Genomic DNA, 23,517 nt, shown 5'->3' with positions numbered 1-23,517 from the left:
TCATATCCCATTTATGATGGACTTCGGTGTCACTACAAACGATTAAAGTTCCATTAAGTAAAAAAAATCAATCAGATTAGCCCTTTCAATTTATAATGTATTAGTGATAACCAACAACATCTACACTAAAAAAAAGATACATCATATGAGATACCTTCATTTTGAAGACCGTAGAATATCTCTGAAAACAATATTTTTGGTTCTTCTGCCGGTGGGATCAAGATCTTTGTTAGGTTTAGCTAGCATCCATATAGTTGAACGTGAAACACCTCTTGATAAGACAACGTATAGCTGTCCATGAGAGAAAACAGGATCTGGAAGATAGATCACAATAGTTGGTATAGTTTGACCCTGAGCTTTATTTATATTAATTCCAAAACTGAGTCTTATTGGAAATTGTTTTCTCTTGAACCTGAAAGGTAGTGAAATGTCTTTTGATGGAAACAATAAAATCCTTGGTATAAAAACTCCATTTCCAGCATACTGTCCACTTACAATTTCACAGTCAATTGCATTGTCTTTAAAAGCCTTCACTATAAGTCGAGTTCCATTGCACAGTCCATGATGGTGATCCAGATTTCGAAGAAGTATGACAGGACAGTTCTTCTTAATTTTAATCTCATGCGGAGGAAGACCATTTGGAGTAATTGAGTTCAGAAAATCAAGAGGATAGTTATTAGTTGAGTCATCATCTACAGAATCATGACTGTAGTAAACACTTTCTTCTCCAGGAAACTTTGCAATCATCATCGCGTTGAGGCTATCAACATACTCATTTCTTATTGACAAGATAGCACGCTCGCGCATGTAACGGATGGAGGTGCAGTTGTTAGCTAGATTAGTGTAACGACCCGAAAAATTCACCAAATAAATCACACGCTGAAATTTTTCAAAACTCTTTTTCATCGTTGAGCTCATTTAATTCTAAACCCTAAACCCCTCCCTGAATTTTCCGCCGTCCCGACACCCGACTTCATTCATCGTTCCACCCTTTTTCCGCTGACCGTACTTCTCTCTTTTTCCTCGCCGACGTCCCGTCCCGCGCCGCTCGGCGGCCGGTCGCCCACGCGCGACCGCCGACCGCAATTAGCACCGGCCGCACGCGCACGCCTCCCCTGGCCCGCGCACCCCGCGATCGCCGCCGAAAGAATCTCTCCCTCTCTCTCCTCTCTTTTTCTTTTTTTTCCATTCTCCTTTTCTTTTTCCATTTTTCTTTTCCCTTTCTCTTCTTTTCTTTTCTTTTCTTTCCTCCTCTCTCCTTTCTCCATCCTACCGCGCGCGCCTGGCTCGGCTCTCTCACCCCCTCCTCTCCCGTGCTGCACACCCGAGCGCCGCCCGGCCCGACTTCCCCCTGCCGCTTTCCCGCGCGCGCACCTCTCCTCCCTGCCGCGCGCCACCCGGCCGCTCCCTGCTCCCGCACCCCGCCGCGCCCATGCACGCACCGCTCCCCACCTCCTGAGCGCGCGTACCACCTGCACCGCTCCCAAACGAACGCCGCCCGGCCCGCGCACCACGCCGCCCGGCCCGCGCACCACGCCGCCCCGACCACGCCCGCGCTCACGCCCGGCCCGGCTCACCCTTCATCTCCCGCGCGCCGACCCTACTCCACCGCCCGCACGCACGCGCGCCACCCCGGCCGACCCCACGCGCGGCCCGCGCAACCGCACGCCGCGCGAGCCGCGGCAGCACGCGCACGAGCTCGCCGCGCCTGGCACGCCGCGCCGCGCGCGCCGCGACATGCACAGCACCCTGTCTCGTTGAGCCGCTGTGCCGCTCGCCGCCTCGACGCGCACGCGCCCACATGGTCGCGCCGTTCGCCGGCCGCCCCGGTCCCGCTCGCCACTGCTCCTGACCCCGCCCATGTGCGCGCCTGCCCGCGCCGTGACACGCACACCTGCACCGCCTCGGTCCCCTGCGCGCGCTCGCCGTCCAGCCCGCCGCTGGCGCCCCGCTCTCGCCGCTCGCGCCTGTGCCGCACAGCGCCCGGCCCCTCCCCCACGTGGTCGTACGCTGCCGAGCCGTCGCTTTACCCCGGCCTCGCCGTCCACGCCGCCGCGTCGCGACGCAGACGCCATTAAGGCGCCCCGCGCCGCTCGCCGGCCGGCACCGACTTGCCACCGCCTCGCACCCCTCCCCACCGCCTTCCCGCCGCTATAAAGAGGCCCCTGCCCCGCCTCCGAGCTCCGCAATCGCCACCACCACGAGCCACGCCTCCTCCCTGACCTCCTAGCGCCACCACCACCATCGCCGCCGCCCTCGAATGTCGGCCACCGCGGAGCCGCCTCCACGCGCTGCCTCTGTCTAGGGTAAGAGGTGCAGTGGGACCCTCTCGCCTCCCTCTCACTCTCCCTCCTCACCTTGGCCGCCATCGACCCCCACCGCGGCGTCACCATGGCCGCCGCCGCCTACTGACCGCCGCCGCCATGAATCCCTGCCCTGCGGGCCTACTGTCCCCAAATCGAAGGGGGGAATCGACCCCTCGGGTCTCTCTCTCCCTTTTTCCCTCACCCAGAGCCGCTCCCGGGCCAGACCGCCGGCCCAGGGCCTTCGCCGGCGACGCGCCGCCCCCTCCCCTGTTTCCCAGCGCGAGGGGAGGGAGAGGACAGGGCATTTTGCCAAAAACCCCCTCCCCTTCCCTCTATTCTTTTAAGAACCCCTCCACCCTTTTAACCATTTTGCAAAAGAAACCCCCCCTTTTGTTATATTTCAAAATAGATCCTTCCACCATATAAAACTAATTATAAATAAACACCTACACCTTTTCAGTATGTCCCGGTTATTTCTAGAAATTATGATCAAACCCTTCCACTCTTAGAAATAATTACAAACAGGTCCCTGACCCCTTATTTAACCCTTAAACCTTTATATAACCTATCATTTCATGCGCCAAATCACCTCGGATCTACCTAAAACTTTACCACACCTCTCATGACATAATTTTGTCCATGCCATTAGGAAACCGCCCCAAAATATTATCCCAAACTCCACATCTTAATTATTTCCAATTCGAGCTCAATGATAAAACTTTTATTTCATTTTTCTTGATTGTGTGTTTGTTTGTATGCGTCGTAGACCACGGTGTGAACGAAGGAGAGCCCGTTGACGAGCAGTACTGTGAGCAAGCGAATGAGGAGCAGTTCTGCGACCCCGAGCCCGAAGGACAGCACTTCGATCAGGACCTCCTCGAAGGATTCGAAGACGGCAAGTTCAATCCCATCCTTTGATGCATGTTTTGTCCTAGTTTTTACAAAATTGCATATGTTTTGTTTGCTGAAAACACGGTTGGATAGCCACCCCTTGATTTGCTATAATCATTCCTTGACCACCTAGATTAATGTCTGAATGTGTTTGGTTTGGACGTTAATCGCTGCTAGAACGCTTAGGATCTCATACTCAATACAATTTGTCTTATAAAGAAAATGTGTGTGTGTGTGGGAAGGGATAAAAGTGGAAATTTTCGAAAAATGAGTCTAGACGGGATGGATGGCATTTCTGTGTGATTTGCCGTTTGGTGTGCTTGTGCCTGTGTGGCAGGACAAGGAAGGGAGATATCCATCTTGTCACCACTAAGGACCGAGTTGGTGTGTCATCTCACCTAACTCCACTATCGTGCAAAGCACTCGACCGTTGTATGGGCAACGACTTAGCATAAACCCCAGTAGTTAGTCTGATAGCCACCAGGAGAGCTGAGAGCAACGGGTGATCAAGGAGTAGGGATTAGCTCTGTGTGACTTATGCCCCGGTTACAACCTCTGTGATAGGTCAATGACCCCTTGGTGCATCCCGTGATGGCTAGTCAGGTCTAGCTAAGGTGGGTAATGGCTTTGTTGGGATCTGCACCGACACTAAGGTGATCGAGTTGCGGTTACCCGCTTGTGGGTAAAGTTGCACACCTCTGCAGAGTTAAGAATCTATTCGAATAGTCGTGCCCATGGTACTGGGCGAGTTACGGTTTGGTCACATAACTAGTGTTTACTATGGGATGGGTTGGCGTGAGTTGTTTTGGAAATGTGTCCGGCAGTTGTGCCGTGTGCTACGGCGGACGAGGAGTCCGGTAGCAGTTTAAAACTTGGATCCTGTGTGGATCAACCCCTCGTGTTACTTGGTACAAGAGAACTGGTTTTGGAAAATATTTTCTTTCGAATGAACCCTTACATAAAATATTGTTTTCGCAAAAGTAAACCTTAATCTTATCCTTGAATTACCTTGTGCATATTACTCTGTTTATACCCCCTCCATGGGTGTGGTTGGACTTGCTGAGTACGTTTGTACTCACTCCATTCTTAATTTTTACAGAGGAAGACCCAGACTTCGTTTCAGAGGACGTTGAGTAGGGTACCGTCCTGCACCCAGCCTTGCCTGTGGATTAGGGTCACCCGCAGGAGATACCGCATGACGCAAGACTGATGATTTTCTCTTTATATTTAATATCGTTGCGTGTGTGTGGATTGTAATCCTCGCGATAGTGGCGCTTCTCTGCTCACTTCCACGTAGAATTGTACGGTAATGAACCATCTGATGTAATAAATGTGTCATCAGCCTCCTGGGACTGATGTTTGTAACACATTTAAGTCTTCTCTTATGAGGGGACGCTTCAATCAGGAAACACATGATCGATGAGAGTATCAATAGACTGATCATCATTATGTAGCAACGCTGACTGGGGTGTGTCTGTCAATGCTGCCATCAAAATCTTTCACAGTTTATCTCATCATTATGTAGCAACGCTGACTGGGGTGTGTCTGTCAATGCTGCCATCAAAATCTTTCACAGTTTATCTATCACATAATATTTTGCATATATATTTCCTAAATTATCTAGCAACATGTAACGAACCAACAGATTGTTTGTTTGCCTTCTTTCGATGATAGTTTTCTCTCTTCTTCTTTGCATTGAGTTCTACCTTCTTATCTGGCGGCATATTTGCATAACGTTCTCTAGCTTTTTGACGCCTAAATTTTCTTAGATCATCATCTAACAATCAGATGTGGAGAAATATCAGAGGTGGAGAAATATGGCGTCAAAAATATGCTTTGAAATACTTGTCCTTCAAACAACTAATGTCGTGGCACTCACCATCTTCAAAAACTCTTGCTCTTTTTTTAGAACCAGAATCTTGATTACGAGAGTTGGTTATATCCCCAAGCGGAAGACGGTTTTCGTCGTAATCGCGGTGCGCCATTGACGTATACCGTGGTTGTCGGTGTGGTCGTGCCGTCCGGCTTTGTCCGCGGTGATTGGTAGCGCGTTCACGTTGTACAGCGTGATCCTGGGTTTAGGGCACCATTGGCAGCGACGGCGAAGCAAACATGCAAGGGTGCTGCAAAAGGACGGCCAGCTAAGGTTTACGACGTGCCAAAAGGAAAGACGGCCGGCTAGAGTTTAGGGTTTACCTTCCAAGCAGCGCCGGCGCAATCAGCTCGACGGCAGGCGGACGGCGTGCGGCAGATGGATCGGTGAGAGAGGTTGCAGGTGGCCGCCGGGCGGTAGGTGGATCAGGCGAGTGCACGATCATACGACGGGCGGCGCACAGGTGGCCGGCGTGCGACAGGTTGATCGTCGGGAAAGGTCGCAGGTGGCCGACGACGTGCCAAAAGGAAAGACGTCCGGCTAGAGTTTAGGGTTTACCTTCCAAGCAGCGCCGGCGCAATCATCTCGACGGCGGGCGGGCGGCGTGCGGCAGATGGATCGGCGGGAGAGGTTGCAAGTGGCCGCGGGGCGGCGCGCAGGTGGCCGCCGGGCGTCGCGCAAGTGGCCGGCGGCCGGTAGGTGGATCAGGCGAGTGCACGATCATGCGACGGGCGGCGCACAGGTGGCCGGCGTGCGACAGGTTGATCGCCGGGAAAGGTCGCAGGTGGCCGGCGGGAGTCGCGCAGCTGGCCGATGGCGTGGCGACCAGGCAGCGAGGACGGTCCGGGCGACGCCGGGATTTTACCACGGCGGCGTCGGAGCACAAGCCGGGATGATACGCGCGAGCAGTGGAGGACCAGTTTGCAGGCAGCGTGAATGGAAAGTTTTCATGCAGCTAATCACGGAAGAGGCTAATCCCGAAGGAGGGTAGACGATCAGTTTAAATTTCCAGGCAGCGTGAATGGAAAGTTTTCATGCAGAGCTAATCACGGAAGAGGCTAATCACGAAGGAGGGTAGACGGGGGCGGGTAGCTGGAGGCGCGGTGCAAAATTTTTTTGCCGATCGGCGGGATCACTTGGCGCCGTGGACGAAAATCTGTCCACCCTCTCCCCTGTCAAACTTTTTTTGCTTACATGTGGGCCTTAAAAAGATTGTTTGTGAGGGGGATGAGTAGACTAATCTAGGTAAAAAATATTTCAATTCTTTTGGTTCCTTATAGTATAGATAGATTGGTGTGGTAACTTTCCGAGCTATTGAAGCAAGGCGCTGTTCCACGTTCCATCTTGATAATTAGGCATTGCAGTACTTTCCTTGGGCAATAAAAAAAACTAAGCCTTGCGTCATCCATTTGTCGTCACATTAGATCAAGGCTTATAATTTAGTTTGTTGTTGGCTTTATACTAGTTTCACGTCACTTACAGCCCATTTAACAGCCATACAAGTTATGGTTGATATAGGCTCTGTTATTAATATATGGTCCATCTCATCCCCTCACAAGCTATCTTGGGACTTATATCTCAGCTGGTTGTTGCAAGTTTATTGCCCGCTTATGTGACCTTATAATACTTAAGAAAAAGTCTAAATTACTCCCTTGAACTATAGCCAAAGTCTAGATAACCCTCTAAACTATAACTTGATTTGACCCCCTAAATTATGCAATTTAGTTCATTTTACCCCCATAATACAATTTGTCCTTTTTGTTTCTCTATACACAAGTTGAATTTTAATTTCAAATTTTGTAGAGTAGTAATGGACATCACAATGAATATTAAAAAATTTCTTATAAATTTTTCATCGTTATTTATCATATAACTTTGAACTCCAATAATTAATTTATTATTATGTATCATAACCTATCAAAATAATAATAAAAAATTATGATGTATTTTTTTAAGATGTATTATGATGTGTACTATCATCTTGTAAAATTTCAACTTAAGACTCCACCTATGCAAGGAGAAATGAAAAAGACAAATTGTATTATGGAGTAATTTGAACCAAAATACATTGTTTTGGGGGTAAAATGAACCAAACAATAGTTTATGAAGTTATCCAAACTTTAGCTATAGTTTAAGAGAGTAATTTAGACTTTTTCCCAATACTACACTTACCACCTTCTCTCTCGCCGTCAGTTTACTGCCTGCTGCGGATTGACTCAAATGTTCAGATGCATTGAATTCAGAGTGGTCTGAGTGGCTGTAAAAAAAATCAGCAAGACATATAACGACCTTTTCAGATGGGAAAGAATAGTTGTTGCGTGCTGTTTTTGTGCAGAAACGTAGCACGAAAATTAAGTGAGCCTTTGCGCTAGATAAAATCATGCAGCACGAAGTGAAACTTTGTTGTCTCGCAGCAACACTCTGTACTGATCCCATGACGTTTTATACTCTGTTTTTTTAAAAAAAAATGGAAACGGTTTTATACGCTGCATTTTGCTCAATTTGGAGCTCGTTGACGTTTTCTCTTCTGGTACACTCACTGATGACGTCTTTATGGTTCGCTCGGCTGTTGGTGCCCTGCTGACATCGACTCTCGAGGATGGAGGAGAGGATCCGCGTAGGCGTTTCGACATCGGAAGTAGGTGGCGACACGCGACAAGTCAAGACAGGTACGCGTGGATAATCGATCCCTCCGGGGAGGGGACTTTGTTCTTACAGGTCTGCTCACAGTTCAGGACGGATTAGGCCGTGTTTAGATGACACCCCATAAATCCCGCAAACGAAAAAAAGTCACATCAAATATTTCGACACATGTATGAAGTACTAAATGAAGTCTATTTATAAAACTTTTTGCATAGATGTGTTGTAAATTGCGAGACGAATCTAATGAGCCTACTTAATCTATGATTTGCAGCAGTGATGCTACAGTAACCATCCGTTAATTATGGATTCATTAGCATCATTGGATTCGTCTCGCGATTTACAACCCATCTGTGCAAAAAAAATTATAAATAGACTTTATTTAGTATTTCAAATTAACAAGATTCTAACGCAAAATTTTTTTGCGCGTTGAGCTAAACACGGCCTTAGGCCCTGTTTAGTTCCCTTCAAAATTCCAAAACTTTACAAGATTCCCCATCACATCGAATGTTTCAACGCATGCATGAAGTATTAAATGTAGCTAAATAAAATAACTAATTGCACAGTTAGATTGTAATTTGCGAGACGAATCTTTTGAGCCTAGTTAACCCATGGCGGGACAATAATTATCAAATACAAACGAAAGTGCTACAATGTTTTACACCCAAATCTTTACGCAACTAAACAAGTCCTTATTCTCTCCGTGCTGGCAGGAGAAAACGATGAGGAGAAACGACATGCAGGTTGCTTTGCTTTCATTGCTACTCCAACGACGACCTAACTACCACCCACCAAACGCACTGAACGTGCCGCGTGTATTTTTTTTATCAGTTGGAATAGACGCATGCAGGCTGCAAAGACGAAAATCAGATCGGGTTCTCGCAAAAGCTTTTGCATGGAACTAAGGTACTCATGGGACCATCTGCGTGGAAGCGGAGCAGCACTGTCAAGTGTGTCAACTGTTAAGATAAAACCATGCATGTGTTAAGCTAGAAGTATGAGTTCCTAGCGAACCGACTACCAGACATAGCATAACTAGATTCCGCTATAAGAAAGGGACTCATATTTACGGCTAATATTTTCCAAACTGCGAGTGAAAATTCAACCAATCCTCAAGCAAACTTGGTCGTTGATTGCATTAGAAAGTACTAGACTTCTTAGAGCTTTCAAATGGTGCAATGCTCCTATATGCAAGTAGGTTCCTGGTTGCATTTAGTAATTGGCATTAAAAAGTCAAAATGTACGCAAATGAGAGGATAGACTGTACTTATCTCATTTACCCCCTAGGGGCAGGACAGGACACTCCCAAAATGGTTGACCAGTCAACCCACGTCCTATGACTCACTGCTCCCTGGGGCCGTCCGCTGACCTCCGCTAGGCCTCCTCGCCTGCTTCTCGACCCCACCGCTACGGCACCTGCGCCTCCCCGCGGTCACGGCCAGGGCCTACTCTTCCACGACGCCGCGGCGGACCAGAGCTACGACGGGGACGGAGCGCGCCTACGCCGAGCAACTGTAGCATCAGCAAAAGCGACGGGCGTGGTGAGTGGCTCGCAGCGGCAGGCCCCGCGACCGCGAGAGGAGCAAAGCTGGAGAGCGACCAGCACGGCCTCGCTGCTGTCTCTTTCTCAATCGGTACCCGGCCTGAGGATCACATGATCAAAAAACTGAAAAAGCCCGCGTCTCGCAGTATCTGCATCACCCGACGCTCTTAACCTGTCGGTAAAGGATGCGCGCTTTTTTCTTCAGGGAAAAAAGGATTCAGCGACGCCATGATTTCGAGGACTTTTTTTTTGAATTTTTTCGTGTCGTCAGTTTGAATGTTTCATCGCCCATTAAACACATGCCTCACGTCCTCCTGTGCGGACTGTGCCACTAGAAAAATATGCCTCAGAGAATTGAAGACTACTACAGAGCCTTGCTGTTCCAACAGGGATAAGCCATTGCCTTCCGGAACAGGACCTACAGGCTAGAACAGGCAGCGAAATCAAAAGGCCAAATTATGCAGAAAGTTGGAGCCTTTGACCCTGTGACAAGCACTGCAAAACAAACAAAAGTTAGGCGCGGATTGACAACCATGCACGCATAGCATATAGCATCACGAGAAGGGGCCCCTATATTCTTTCAAAAAGAAGGGCCCCCATATGGAGCTATACTTAACAAGCGGCAACGACCGGTGATCTCTCCCAATCAACTGCCGATCGATCTCCCTTTTAACAACTGTACGCACTTGCCAGAAACATATAATCCCTCGCTCCGAGCGATCGATCCCTTGCGCTTGTCGGTACCGGGCCATGAATATTCCACAAAATTGCCTCTTTAATCAGGGCACCCTGCGAGATGTAGAGGGGGGGTTTTGGCATAGGTTGGGGAGGATAACTGCCTTGTCTAGTCCAACATGATTATTCAGGCGTCGTCGGCGTCAAGCCGGAGCTCAGCTGCTAATTTGGCTAGCTGCACGCCCTTCCCTTTGTAATTTTGTCTCACCGGGCATATTCTCGTAGGCCCGTTTCTGCCTTGAGGTGGAGGGTTTTTTCCGTTAAGAGTCACCCTGCATTCCTGCTGATGCAGGATGCGAACTTGCGAAGAAATCGCTTTCTGGTTTTCAAACAGGTCCGAGGAATGTTCTCCGGGCAGGCAAATCCGCGAGGCCCAGCAGGTCAAAAGTTCAGTGGCGATCGATAAGGAGCAGTTTGTTTACTGCTCCGAGGACTGTTTGGTATTGTTAATTGGTCCCTACTTTCCTTGCTTAGAAGCGCAGGCACCAAGGGGACCTCGCGTTCTGACCGACCTCCCTTTTGGCGAGGGCCGGGCCTGCTCGAGGCATCTACGACAGCCGGCGCCGTTTCACACCAGGCGGTTCTATCCTCCCCGTCGCCGGGTCGCCGTGTGTAGCGAGCTCTCCATAAGGCACCCGGATTTTCGCATGGGAGCGGCAGCTGGGAAAGGCAGAGAGCCGAAAGCGACGCGCGCGGAGGCCGGCGGGCGGCGGCTTTGCCTTCGTCGCGATCGAGCGTACGGGGGCGGGGGCGCGGGGCCGCCCCCTGCGAGACGAGTCGTGTCGCAGCGGCAGCGGCTAGTGCGCGTGTGGGTCTGCAGGTTGACGAGCCATGCTATGCTACGCTACCCCGGGCGTCCGTAGCGGTGCCGTGGCCATGCCGCTTGTGGCTGCGCGTGCTCTTGGTTTCCGCTGGAGCGGGAAGGGTGACCGCCTGACCGGCGAAATGGCACCTGCGGCCGCGCCGTCGCCGTCGCCAGTCTCCGGCATGCCACTGACGAGGGACTCGTGGCATGAGATTTATCACCCTATCCCTTAACATTTACCTGTCCCCAAGTGATACCCCAGGCACTCTGAATCTGAACCGCCCGGGAGCCGGGATTCAGCTCAGCAGACGCTAGAATGTCTCTGAACGCAAGCATAGGAGCTCTGAAGGATTCTTCCATCATCAACTATACTGTGATAGAACCGCCAAATTAAAACTCTAATTAAGCATAATGGCCGTCATTTGAACACATCGGGCGCATTAGCTTAACGGCTTAATTTGGCGATCCTTTCTCAACCCACGGCCCGATCGAAACAACACCGGTAGTCCCACGCGAAGGTGGGCGCAGATGGTACAAACATGACACAATACTTAAAAATACAAGAGCGAGCACGATATGAAACATTAAGTTTTACAAACGGAGTTCAAATACATAAATAATTTACAAACCTAACTTTACAATAGACCCGACTGAAGTTCAAATATAAAAAATCCTACAACTACTCTATCTTTCACCAGTTCAGCTCCTTCAAGACCGGTCAGACCGGTTCTACCAACCGGTCGGACCGGTCGGCACTGCCTACCGACTCCACCGGTCAGACCGGTCCCACGGACCGGTCAGACCGGTCTACACAAAACAGAAAGGCTGCACACTCAGCCCACAAGTGCACAACCCGACAGCACCCTAACCTAAGGGTCTCGCTCCTCGACCTGCCACCCCTCTGCGTCCCGGCGGATGAACTTGACACAACAGGGGCAGAAATCGACGTCCGGGTGTCCTGAAATAATAATTGTGGCAACAAACCCTGAGTATACTAATACTCAGCAAGGCTTACCCGACCAGTGGGTATAACTTAGCCCACATACCTAGACATGCAAGGCTTTTGACTGGTGGTTTATTTTGCAGAAATAGCAACTAAAGGTGTATCCTTACTTTCAATGTTTTAGTCGCATATTTTATATAGCTAGACTCTCACTAATGTTTGCCTATCTACACACACATGTGGAGCATCCAATTAAGATTCAGAATTTATATCCATTTTTATATCTCTAATACCCTAACTCATTCGCTATGGTGTGACAAAGAGATCAAGACCCTCATATCCGCGAGACACGGCGAATCGATTCGATTTAACCTTGCAAGGTGGACCTAACCAACACGGCACGTATTTGCCCCGTCGGACTATACATGCCAACCATTCCCCTCCCCGCCTCAAACTACAGGAACCAGCCCAACGACATATGGTCAGCCGAGCTCAACGTGAGACCACCAAAAGTAAACATATGCATCCCAATTCTCCGCGACTACTCGACTCGCCCCAGGAGTTGGGTGCGGGTTCCTATACTTTCGAAGCAAGGCAGTACTCGGCTTACCGGTTTCGACTACCTCCTACTCCCGGCATGCGGTTAGTACAATTCAATCCCCGATCAGCACTGCCACATCCACCGGTCCTTAATCGACACAGACGGGGCTAAGACACCCAGGAAGCCTGTCCTGCTGCCAAACCTAATACCATCATCCCCGCCCGGTCTCACATCTCCATAAACCATTTCAAACCACTTCAACCATACTGATGTACGAAGATAGTAATGCATCTCGCGAGTAACCGGCAATTACTCGGCTTCTAAAGTTTTCCTGTGTCTCGTGAGTGACACGAAGCCACCCGACTTCTACCGGACTTATTTAGCCTAGCACCGCTATCGACCTAGACTTACTAGTAAACTCAAGGAAACCTATGGATTATGCAGCTAGGGTTCCAATCAATCCCTAATACATAATGCACAAGTAATAGATAAAACATATACGTAGTGAGTCATAATTTAAAAATAATAGGACATGCACCGGGGCTTGCCTTGCATCTGCTGCACCACACTGGGGTTAGCCGGGCCTTGGGCCGACTCCTCGCGAACCTCCTGCGGCGGGGCTTGCCCCTGGGGCTCCTGTGACTCCGCAACCACCTCGTATACGACCTCCTCTGCCGCGGCTGCTATACGTATGCATATGCATATGTCATGAGAAATGTATGCAAGATTTTATAAAACTACAAATAACCAAAAGCCAAAATAAAATCTAACTATTTGCACCAACTAACCCTAACTGAACCCTTCTCAGCCCTACTATACCGATCAGACCGGTATACCCCAACCGGTCAGACCGGTCCGGCCTGTACACAACTCGAGACCAAAAATCCGGAGTATCCGGGCGTATACTCGGAGTATCCGGGCGTATACTCGGAGTATCCGGAATCCCGAGTCCGGAGAACCCGGACCTAAGCTCAGAGTGGCCAGGTCACTACAAACCCATAGTATCCAGACAAATGGCCGGAATCTCCGGACCCATACCGGTCAGACCAGCATCCCACACCGGTCAGACCGGTCCTACTTAACCTAGCCACGCTACACGCTACCGGTCAGACCGGTACCTCCGACCTCTGACCGGTCAGACCGGTCCTAGGCAGACTAGAACCTAGAAACCTTGGCGCGGCGAAAATCGCCCACCAACACCAAATACCTTCTAAGCACTAGCATCCTGGACATATTTGGATGTGTTCTACCAGAGGAATTCGACTAAAACTTTCTAGAAAACGAGATCGACCCAAACTCCTAAATTACCTTGAATGAGTCCTTTCCACGGGGAGAGCTTGAATCTCCTGCCCCCCAGGGATGGAATCGAGGAGAAGACGATCCCCCACGCTGATTTATCCTTCCCCGGCCTTGGAATCCAATTGAGAGAAAGGTTTTTGGCCCTAGGGTTTAGGGTGAGGGAGAGAGCACGGGAGAGAGTGAGAAGGAGAGCTGGGGCGACGGGTGAGGGAGAGAGTGAACCAGTGAGTGAGGGAGTGAGAGAGTGATTTAAATGAAGTGGGGCCCAAAACCATCAACTCGGTTAGGCCGGTCAGACCGGTCGCTCATACCGGTCAGACCGGTCCGGGCCAAGCTGACAGGAAAAGTTTTGGTTTGTGCTTTACCGTGTGAGTTTAAAACTAATCACTTTAATTGACTTAATTACCAAGGATTAATACCTGGGTGTTACATATACTACTCGTTTGCCGGTTTGTCCCGCCGCCCTTGAGATTCCTAGCTCATTTGTCAATGACTCCGGTGGCCACGCTCGGTCGCGATAACACGCGGCCAGCGAGACCGGTGACCGGAGGCAATCATTGGGGCCGGCGGAATTCCCAGCGAAGGTGCCGGTTCACACCGCGGCCGTCGTCCCTGGGCGTGTAAAAGATGAGAGAGGTGTGCGGAAACGAGCGGCATCTTTAGAAATTGTGGCGGTCTAGGTTTGAAACTGTGGAGACGTGAGCTGATGCCTGAATGATAGCCTCTTCTAGTTCTAGGCTTCTGCTTCTACTGGCTACCAGAGGATGGTCGCAGAGAGGAGTGAAGGACCACGCCACATAGGTCTCCAAGTGGCAGTATTTTTTTTCCTGATTGATGCAATTTTGATTTCCTGTGTTTGACAAGATGGACACAACTTGATGGGCCCGTCTTGTCTCAATAATGGCAGCCAAACAGAGTGTTGACAAAGCATGATTAGCACCCAAACCTGGAGCTGTCAAGTCTCATTGGAGAAGTTGAGACTGAATAATGGACGCACCAGCATATTATTAGCCCGTTTGGGTGTATGCCTGTATAGAGCCAGCGGCTTATTAACTGGATCTTGTAGGCGCACAGCCGTTGCGGATTTCGAGTGAGCAGCGCGCCATGTAGCGTGATCGGAGCCTATGCAGCAGAGCAAGAGGCAGAAGGGACCAGAGGATATTGTAAGGTTATTAGGTTTGCGTAGGACATGGCAGCTATGCAGTAGTATCTCCTTATCGCTTATGACAATGCTCTTTCTTTTTTAATGTTATCGTTTAGCAGGGTAGCAAAGGGAATCTTGGCATCCTGATGCATTTGACTTCATCCATCATCCATACATCTACATCCATTTTGTAGGGATGTTATTTTTCTTAAGGGCCGGATACTCTTAAAATCATCATGAACACGAAGCACAACCATAGGTCATCTACCCGCAAAAAAGAAAAAAAACCATAGGTCATCTCACACAAACTCGAGGTGATACAAATCTAGTTTTTTTTTGAGAGAGAGGGAGATGCAAATTAAGCTTTTTTTAGGGGTGCAAATTAAGTTGATAGCAAGGTACAAAATAGCCCGCTAATAGCTCGCTATTGTCCGCTATTAGCTTTTTAAGAGATCTCCCGCTACGCTATACAATATTTGTCCGCTATGTCCGCTATAGGGTTTTTTTAAAGGATTTAGTGATAATAAATGTCCGCTACTTCCGCTAAAGATGTAGCCAAAAAAAATAAAAAATCAATATAACTAGGGTGGACCATAGACAAAGCATCACGGGCACAGTTAGGCAGGCAAGAAACGTGTTGAGTCTATTTTAGAATGTTAGACCAATGATGCTTCTACTTTTATATGTATTATGAACGTATGGCTATGAAAAATTTGATAAAATTGGTTGCATTACCGATGTTATTGGCCACATTATGCATATTTTTTTTGCAAACCGCTAAATAGATAGCTCCGCTATAGCTTTCGCTATAGCTCTTTTAGCTTTTTGGAAGGGCTTCCGCTAAACGTCTTAGCCCGCGATTTTATACCTTGGTTGATAGGCAGGTTGTATCAGCAATTTTATGGGCCTAGGTCCATAAAAGCTACGGCCCACATTACAAGCCCAAGCTTATCACAAACTCAGCCCAGCCAATCCACCAACCGATCTCCACCGGCCGTCCAGGGCTCCAGGCTGTGCCCAGCAGAGGCCAGCACCTGACTCGGGCACTCGGGCAGGCTCCGCCGTCTCCTCCGCCGTCTCTCTTCCCTTTCCCCGTTCAGTTCAGCTTCGGTTGCCTCGCCGTTCGGGTTATTCCGCGCCTCGCTTCGCCCCCCTCCGCCGCAAACCTCGTCTCGAATTCGATCGCGGTGGGAGCGATCGGGGCGCCAGGATGACCGTGATCGACATCCTCACGCGGGTCGACGCGATCTGCCAGAAGTACGACAAGTACGATGTCGACAAGCTCAACGGCGCCAACGTCGCCGGCGACGACCCCTTCGCCCGCCTCTACGCCTCCGTAGACGCCGACGTCAACCAATGCGTCGAGGTGAGATCCCGTCCTCTTCCTCCTCCCCCCCCCCCCCCCCCCCCCCCCCCCCCGCGTCCGCGAACCGGGGGCACTCGATCTGAATCTGATGGTCTGTTTGGAATAGAAAGCGGAGGCGGCGAAGCAAGAGAAGAACCGGGCCGCGGTTGTGGCGCTCAACGCTGAGATCCGGCGCACCAAGGCCAAGCTCCTCGAGGAGGACCTGCCAAAGCTGCAGCGCCTCGCCGTGAAGAAGGTTGCCGCCCTAGTACCCGCATTGCCTCCACTTGAGTGTTTGTGCTAGATCTGCGAACTTTATGACTTTTGAGCTTGATTCTGTGCTTGCCAGTAGCTAAACTTGCTTGGACTGTAGCCGCCTAAAATTAGGATACGTCCGGCTGCAAGGGTTAGGGAGTCTATTGGTAAATGGTCCATTTCGCGAATTTTAGGATTGGTGTACTACTAGTGGCAGAATTTGTGTGTGTGTTGGGGGGGGGGGGGGGGGAGCTGGGTTTCGGTTAGTAGTTGCGACGTTTCTGGATTGGGAGTGATTAAGTGAGCCATGTAGGAGCATTTCTAGGATTGGTAGAATGATGGTTATGCACTGATTTTACATGCATGGGGAAATTTTAATGTCTTGGGTTTTGCCATCTTAATGGAATTAATACATATGCAAATTGGTTGATTGCTGCCTTCATCTGCTTCCACTGACATAGTTGGAGGTAGATTGTTGGTGCTGCTTCTTTTCTGATGTTATGGAACCCCATGCATGCCTTTTATTCATTCTTCTCGTTTCTTTACTTTGAACTTGCGGCACCATCTTTTCCCTGTAATCTGGATTATATGCTTTTCACCTGTGGATTTTTTAGTTCAGACTAGATGGCATTCTTATTCATGTAAACATAAAAGGTTTTATGTCACCCATTGAGCAAGCAACTGCTTGCTTGGTTTTCCCCATAAAGTGAATTATATGCTTTTCACCTGTATATTTTTGAGTTCAGACTAGCTGACATTCTTATTCACGTAAACATACAAGGTTCTATGTGACCCATTGAGCAAGCAACTGCCTGCTTGGTTTTACTTGTTCCCAAATGTGCCCCTTACAGCTTACCTTAGCATACCCTTATACATAGTTAGATTTGACAGCATTGATACATTCAGGTAATCTAGTTCTGAAGACTCCTTTTAACAGGTGAAAGGGCTCACAAAGGAAGAGATCGCGACCCGTAGTGATCTGGTTGCCGCATTACCGGATAGAATACAAGCAATTCCAGATGGTAGTTCTAGTACCACAAAGAAAAATGGAACCTGGGGAGCCTCAGGATCTCGCACTGGAGGAGCCATAAAGTTCGACACTACTGCTGGTTAGTGAATTTTGATACTTTTAGACCCTTTTTACTTTGAATTTCATCTCATTTGTTCCCTGTAACACCACTTAAAATACAGATGGGAACTTTGACGATGAGTACTTTAAGGGGACAGAAGAATCGAACCAGTTCCGCCGGGAATATGAGATGCGCAGAATGGAACAGGTAAATTTACTGAATCATTTTTCTTCTTTCTGTTTCATTTTATTTTCCTACAGTATGTTGGAGGCCCTGTTTGGCACCGCTTAACTTAAATTTTAAGCAAAAAAGCGAAATAATCCCACCAAATGCCCTGCTTCTCGAGTTGCTTATTCGGAACGCCACCGCGGAATAATCCTCCTCAACACTGCTTATGGAAATGCTGCTCCGGCGTCGCTTTTCTCTAGGAGCCCCGTTCCTCCCGTCCCCCACCCCCGACCGGATCTGAATCGAAGCTCCCTCCTCCCTAGCATCAGTCACCGGCCCTCTCATCCGCCCTAGCGCCGGCCGTCGGCCCAGCCCTGCCTCCCTGCCGCCGGCCGCCGGCCTCTCCTTCCTCCCTGCCACGCCCGGCCGCCCTCTCCTCCCTGCTGCGCCGCCGTCCAGGAAGCGTCGTCGCCCTCCCTGGCTCCCTGCATCGAGGACCCCAAGAAGCCTCGGTGCCTCCCTCAAGCCAGCAGGCAGCACCGCCCTCTCCTTCCTTCCTGCAGTTGAAAAATTGAAATTGGTGGGAATTAGTGCAATTGAAATCTTGTTACTACTTTGTGCAGCAGAAATCATGCCTATATATATTGATGCCGCTAGAAATTCCTACCAATCTTGCAATTTATAGATGGAAAAAGAAACACAAGATAGATAATCTATCAGCAATAATCAGGACAGCCAAACACCTTGCTTATTTCGGACAGCAGATTCTTCAGATCGCGGCTTATCAGATAAGCCTGCTCAACTTTTAAGCGAGTTTCAGAAAAGCTCTCCCAAACAGGTCCTCTGTTTCTCATATGGTGTAACCTGTCTTTGGCAATGAAATTCTGCAGGATAAAGGTTTGGATGTTATTGGTGAAGGGCTGGAAACTCTGAAAAACATGGCATCTGACATGAATGAGGTTGCTTGTTGTGCTATATTTTTTTTATATGATATGATTCGAATAAGTTATGGACAGTTAACTGAATAGCTGTGATCATCAGGAATTGGACAGACAAGTTCCTTTGATGGATGAAATGGATGACAAGGTCTCTTATCTTGTGGCCATTAGTTTTTGTAGGCTTCATCTGTATACTGTCCAGCAATACTTTTTTTGTGTGTATAATGTTGATTGTAGGTGGATAGAGCCAATGCAGATTTGAAGAATACCAATGTTAGACTGAAGGAGACTGTTCTTCAGGTAAAACCTAGCACTTACCTTTGTGCTCTTCCTAACTAATGCTTGGTTAGCTGGTGACCTCATAGCTCATACTGGTTGTTTTCCACATTGACTTGTTACCAGCTGAGATCGAGTCGCAACTTTTGCATTGATATCATCCTTCTCTGTGTCATTCTTGGTATTGCGGCCTACCTTTACAAGTAAGTAATTTTCATTTGCAACAAAATTCAGTTTCATTTCCAAAAAAAATTGTTGGTATGATTACCAAATGAACCTAGATATGACATTGTTACTATGACTGTGCTGAGATTTTCTTTGGTTTGTGTATGTTGGAGTGCAAGAGTTCTTTATGCCATGCTGGTCTGCGATATATAGAGCTCATTATCTTGCTTTCTGTTCTTGTTTTGCAGCGTGCTAAAAAAGTGAGACAGGATCCAGTTGTGGCCCCTGTGTTATTACGGCTCAACCTATCAGTTCTTGGAGTGATGAGTAATGACGTGTGCTCGAGCGATTTGTGTTGTCATATCTCTGTATTATTTGTGGTGTCCCGCTTGAACCTTAACTAGGGTTTGTTGAAGTAGCACTGCGTGTGCGTAAACTGGAGTCTGCAGATATATCTTCTGTACATTTGGGAGTAAATTTCCTAGTGAGGAGTACACGGCGTCATTCTGTGTGGACCATGCAAACGTGCTCATGTATATTCCGTCAGGTCTTCCATCGGCATCTCCATCTTTATGTTGAATCTGTCTGGTTGGTTGGTACCAAGAGCAGTGCTACCGGAATACATGTTTCGCATAATTTGCTGCTCCAACTCGACCGTACTCCAGGTCTAGCTCGCATCCGGGCAGTTCACTTTTCTGCATTCTCAATGTCAGTCACGCAAGCACTGGCCCTGTTGAGACGTTCCTGCGTGGACGTTGTACTGATTCATGCGTTCCAGAGGAAGACGCCTTTTGCTCGATCAAATCCTGCATGGGAGCTGAATTGATTCCAGCGATACAAAAGGAGTCTAGTTTGAACCGAAATCAGTCGGTTTCCACCATATTTTCGAAATTCCCAGCATCTAAATAAGGTCCCCCACACCTAACCTTCCGAATAAGGGAAGTGTAGTTCACTTCCGTAGTTCTTCAGTTTCAGCAGCGGTTGAGCCTCGCCAGGTCGTCTCTCCCTCGCCACCGTGTGGACGTGTGGTGTGCCCAGTGCCCACTCGGTTTCTTTGATCTGGGCTCTCCGGCCTCTCCCCCAGCTCTGCCCTCTCCACAGACTCAAAACCTCGGGGCTCCGGGGGCTTCTCCCGCCAACCCAATTTCGCTTCCCGCCGCGAATCCCCGCACCACGCCGCATTAAAGCCCGCCCCAAAGGCCGCGCCCTCGGGCAGTTCGCGGACCCCCCGGCCAGAAATCCGATCCCCAGCCGCCGCGGCTCGCTCTCGTCTTTTCGCCCCCTCCGCTCGAGCCCGCGCGGCTGCTACCGGAGGCGGCGGCGGCGATGAGCGCCGTGAACATCACCAACGTGGCGGTGCTGGACAACCCCACCGCGTTCCTCAACCCCTTCCAGTTCGAGATCTCCTACGAGTGCCTCGTGCCCCTCGACGACGGTACGGCATCCGCCTCACCCCTCCTCTCTTCCTCCTTTCTAGGTCCCCGCGATGCGTGGCGGCGGGGCTAGGGTTTCGCGCGTCTCGAGATCGGTCACTCCGGTTTTGCGTGGGGGAAAGAGAAACCAGCTGACGGCGTTGGGTTTTGCTGCATATAGAGGTCGGGATATCAGGAGGGGCGTGGGAGTCGAGCGCTGCTGCATCGATTTCCTTCCACTAATCCGCATCCGCATAGATTTTTTTTCCCTGCGTATGGTAGTGTTCTAAATTGTTGTCGCTACTTTTTGTTAAGTGAACATTGTAGTTCCGTAATGGAGGACACGTATCCACTCACTAGTATGTTTTGGCTGCAGAAACTGATCTAGGGATCACGATTGGTAGGAATTGGTTAACTTGTAACTCATTATTGATTCATGAACGGTAAGAAGAGTTAGAGAATTCGGTTGAGGAAAACCTAACTTTTAATCCTGTTGTAGAACTCACCTAGCCTGTTTATATTTGTTTGTTAACATCTCTTGATAATATTTAACATCAGTTAAACAATGTTGTAATATTTGTTTGTTAACATTATGCGTGATGCAATTCTGTAAATAAATTTATTCCGCCCATTCTGAAAATTTGCCAGCAATCTAGCATTTGTGGGTCATACATTGAAGTTAGAAACTATTGAGATGATGCTATTGTTCTTTTGTAACCTCTGCTTGTAGCTGATCATTATTGAATCCACAGTGCATAACTATCATATTACTTGTATGTATACCTATAATAATTAGCAATTGTTAACAACAAGATAGCTGATTGTAGAAATCGAACTTTGTGCTATTGGATTTGACACTGGTGAAGTTTTCTTTTCAGTCATTAGTTCTCTTCTTTCTATTTTGATTTTGGTGATTATCGTCTCGACTATGCGGTGGTTAATTTGCTGACCTCTTTGAGAAGCTACATGATTCCTTGAGATCCTGCTATATTGAAAAGTCATTTGACTGGTGTGTGTCAGTATCAAGAGAAATTCTGGTTCAGGGATGTTTGCTTTCCGTGCGAATGTGGTGCTTTGCTTTCTCCCCTTCTTTTGGCTCCAGTTTGTTGATAGTGGCCATAAAGCAGTACATCGTGATTGGTATTGGTTAGAGATTTTACAGATATGCTCCTATCAAGACTAAGGTGCTAATGATACAATTTATGGCTTTATGCCATTAAAAATGTCTATTCTGAACTCTGACCCTAGTTTCAATTGTCACACAATGTTTATATTTCCTTCAGTACCATAGTTGTATATATACATGATAATCAGTACAAGGAAAGTACACAAAATAATTCAATTGGATCTCCTCAATTATTCTATTAATATGTTTTGATTTCTCATGGTCTTTTATTTTGGGTATTACATTTTTTAAATACATGTAAAGATCATGATTGTTTTCATTTCAGATCTGGAATGGAAGCTTATATATGTTGGATCCGCAGAAGATGAAAACTATGATCAACAACTTGAGAGTGTGCTTGTTGGTCCTGTCAATGTTGGGACCTACCGTTTCGTACTCCAGGTAATAGTTGTTGTGTTGTTCTATTCTACTTCAAAACATTCACCAAACACAATAGATCCTGAACTACTGGTTCTCTGGTAGAATAAAAGCACAAGCACTGCTTGTGACTTCTCTGTTTTGTTAACCTTGTAGGCTTGTTTAGTATATCTAAATTTGCATCTGCCATCTGGAAAATGATATGCCATAGCCATTTCCATTGCAGGCTGACCCACCGGATCCCTCAAAGATCCGTGAGGAAGACATAATTGGTGTGACCGTGCTGCTATTGACATGCTCTTACATGGGCCAGGAGTTCATGAGAGTAGGTTACTACGTGAACAACGATTATGATGATGAGCAATTGAGAGAAGAGCCTCCAGCAAAGGTGCTAATTGACAGGGTTCAGAGAAATATCTTGGCGGACAAGCCCCGGGTCACCAAGTTCCCTATTAACTTCCATCCTGAACCCAGTACAAGCGCGGGACAGCAGCAGCAGGAACCCCAGACAGCCTCGCCAGAAAACCACACAGGCAATGGTGATGGAAGCAAGCCTGAAGCTGACCAATGAGCACAGTTTGGTGTGCTAACATTTTGGTATGGGTCTTCCAGGATGTGCTGTAATATTTCATATGGGATTTCTGGTTCCACATTGCTCTAGGATCATGGTTCTAGCACTTGGTGGTTCTTTAGAACTGTTTGCTCTGTAACTTGAGTTGCGAGTGCCGGGTGACTGGATGTTTCAGTAGGACCAGAAGAGTACTCTCAGCATATTCTCTTGCAATTAGAGTACTAGAGTAGTATTTCAGCCTAAACTATTGGCTGGCTATTCATCAGCTTTGTGGTATACTAGATTCTAACTGGTGAATCGTTTTGCTCACTTGGCAAGTGTGATGTAATGACTTGTAATTGTGAGCACACGCGTATTTGGTCCCAGTTTTCATGGATCGGTTACATTTCCATGAGAACTGAGAAGTGGCCGTTTGCCCAGAGTCTGATGCCGGCAGCGTTCCTCCGCCGTTGGAGTAACACGTACTTGCCACACAGTACTTGTCTTCATGCCGAATGCACTGCTCAGATCAAACTGAATTTGTAGCCGATCTGACGAACAAGTGCAGAGATGCACACCGGGTAATTGGATGAACATGTTATCAAGAGGACATGAATTAACCCGGTGCAACCTGCCATACTCATCTTATGCTGCTACAGCTAATTCAGAGTGTCGTACGCTACTGCTTCACATCAATGCGAAGCCTGATCGAATACAACGATAAACAGGCGCTCCTGGAACTGCAAATGTAAGCAAACACCGCCCAAAAAAGAAATGCAGAGGAGCTGTACCCTCATGCTGCACCACGCTCCGTCTTCCTAAATTATTTGAGGTTCAAACCTTCCAGGATGATCTACGTGAATATTTTACACTTTTTGGTGGCCGTAGGCCGTAGCTTGATGATGAACACGCCTTCTCGTTCCAGTGTGAAATTTTTACATTTTCACGGAATGTTTTTATGGTGATTTTAAAGCATTTTTTTCGTGCTGGTTTTCAGTGTAGGCAAGTTATCCCCAGGTGCCCGGTTTGTAACGACGACGATCCCCGAGAACATTTCGCTATTGATTCTCCCTCT

General features: G+C 48.3%; 2 protein-coding genes across 2 annotated transcripts; both read left to right on the top strand.

Annotated features, from left to right (window-relative positions):
• The first annotated feature begins 15,736 nt into the window (after positions 1-15,736).
• On the top strand, positions 15,737-19,536 carry LOC120697906 (syntaxin-71-like). Its single transcript, XM_039981286.1, has 9 exons — positions 15,737-16,086; positions 16,193-16,321; positions 17,258-17,429; positions 17,512-17,597; positions 18,449-18,517; positions 18,600-18,644; positions 18,734-18,796; positions 18,899-18,975; positions 19,186-19,536. Exons 1-9 carry the CDS (start codon positions 15,931-15,933, stop codon positions 19,199-19,201), a joined length of 813 nt encoding a protein of 270 aa, XP_039837220.1. The 5' UTR covers positions 15,737-15,930; the 3' UTR covers positions 19,202-19,536.
• Positions 19,537-20,000: 464 nt separating this feature from the next.
• Positions 20,001-22,882, top strand: LOC120697907 (histone chaperone ASF1B-like). Its single transcript, XM_039981287.1, has 3 exons — positions 20,001-20,372; positions 21,801-21,916; positions 22,119-22,882. The coding sequence occupies exons 1-3, from the start codon at positions 20,264-20,266 to the stop codon at positions 22,461-22,463; spliced, it is 570 nt and encodes a 189-aa protein (XP_039837221.1). The 5' UTR covers positions 20,001-20,263; the 3' UTR covers positions 22,464-22,882.
• The last annotated feature ends 635 nt before the right edge of the window (positions 22,883-23,517 follow it).

This window comes from Panicum virgatum, chromosome 3K (assembly GCF_016808335.1).
Source record: "Panicum virgatum strain AP13 chromosome 3K, P.virgatum_v5, whole genome shotgun sequence".
In the NCBI taxonomy this organism is placed as follows: Eukaryota; Viridiplantae; Streptophyta; class Magnoliopsida; order Poales; family Poaceae; genus Panicum; species Panicum virgatum.
This window is presented reverse-complemented; position numbering and strand designations above follow the sequence as displayed.

Bases quoted from the DNA above. Each gene is read 5' to 3' on its own strand.
- LOC120697907 (XM_039981287.1), top strand. From the start codon at position 20,264: ATGAGCGCCGTGAACATCACCAACGTGGCGGTGCTGGACAACCCCACC. The intron at 20,373-21,800 runs GTACGGCATCCG...TTTTCATTTCAG, and splicing joins CCTCGTGCCCCTCGACGACG to ATCTGGAATGGAAGCTTATA. The intron at 21,917-22,118 runs GTAATAGTTGTT...TTTCCATTGCAG, and splicing joins CCTACCGTTTCGTACTCCAG to GCTGACCCACCGGATCCCTC.
- LOC120697906 (XM_039981286.1), top strand. From the start codon at position 15,931: ATGACCGTGATCGACATCCTCACGCGGGTCGACGCGATCTGCCAGAAG. The intron at 16,087-16,192 runs GTGAGATCCCGT...TGTTTGGAATAG, and splicing joins ACGTCAACCAATGCGTCGAG to AAAGCGGAGGCGGCGAAGCA. The intron at 18,645-18,733 runs GTCTCTTATCTT...TGTTGATTGTAG, and splicing joins TGGATGAAATGGATGACAAG to GTGGATAGAGCCAATGCAGA.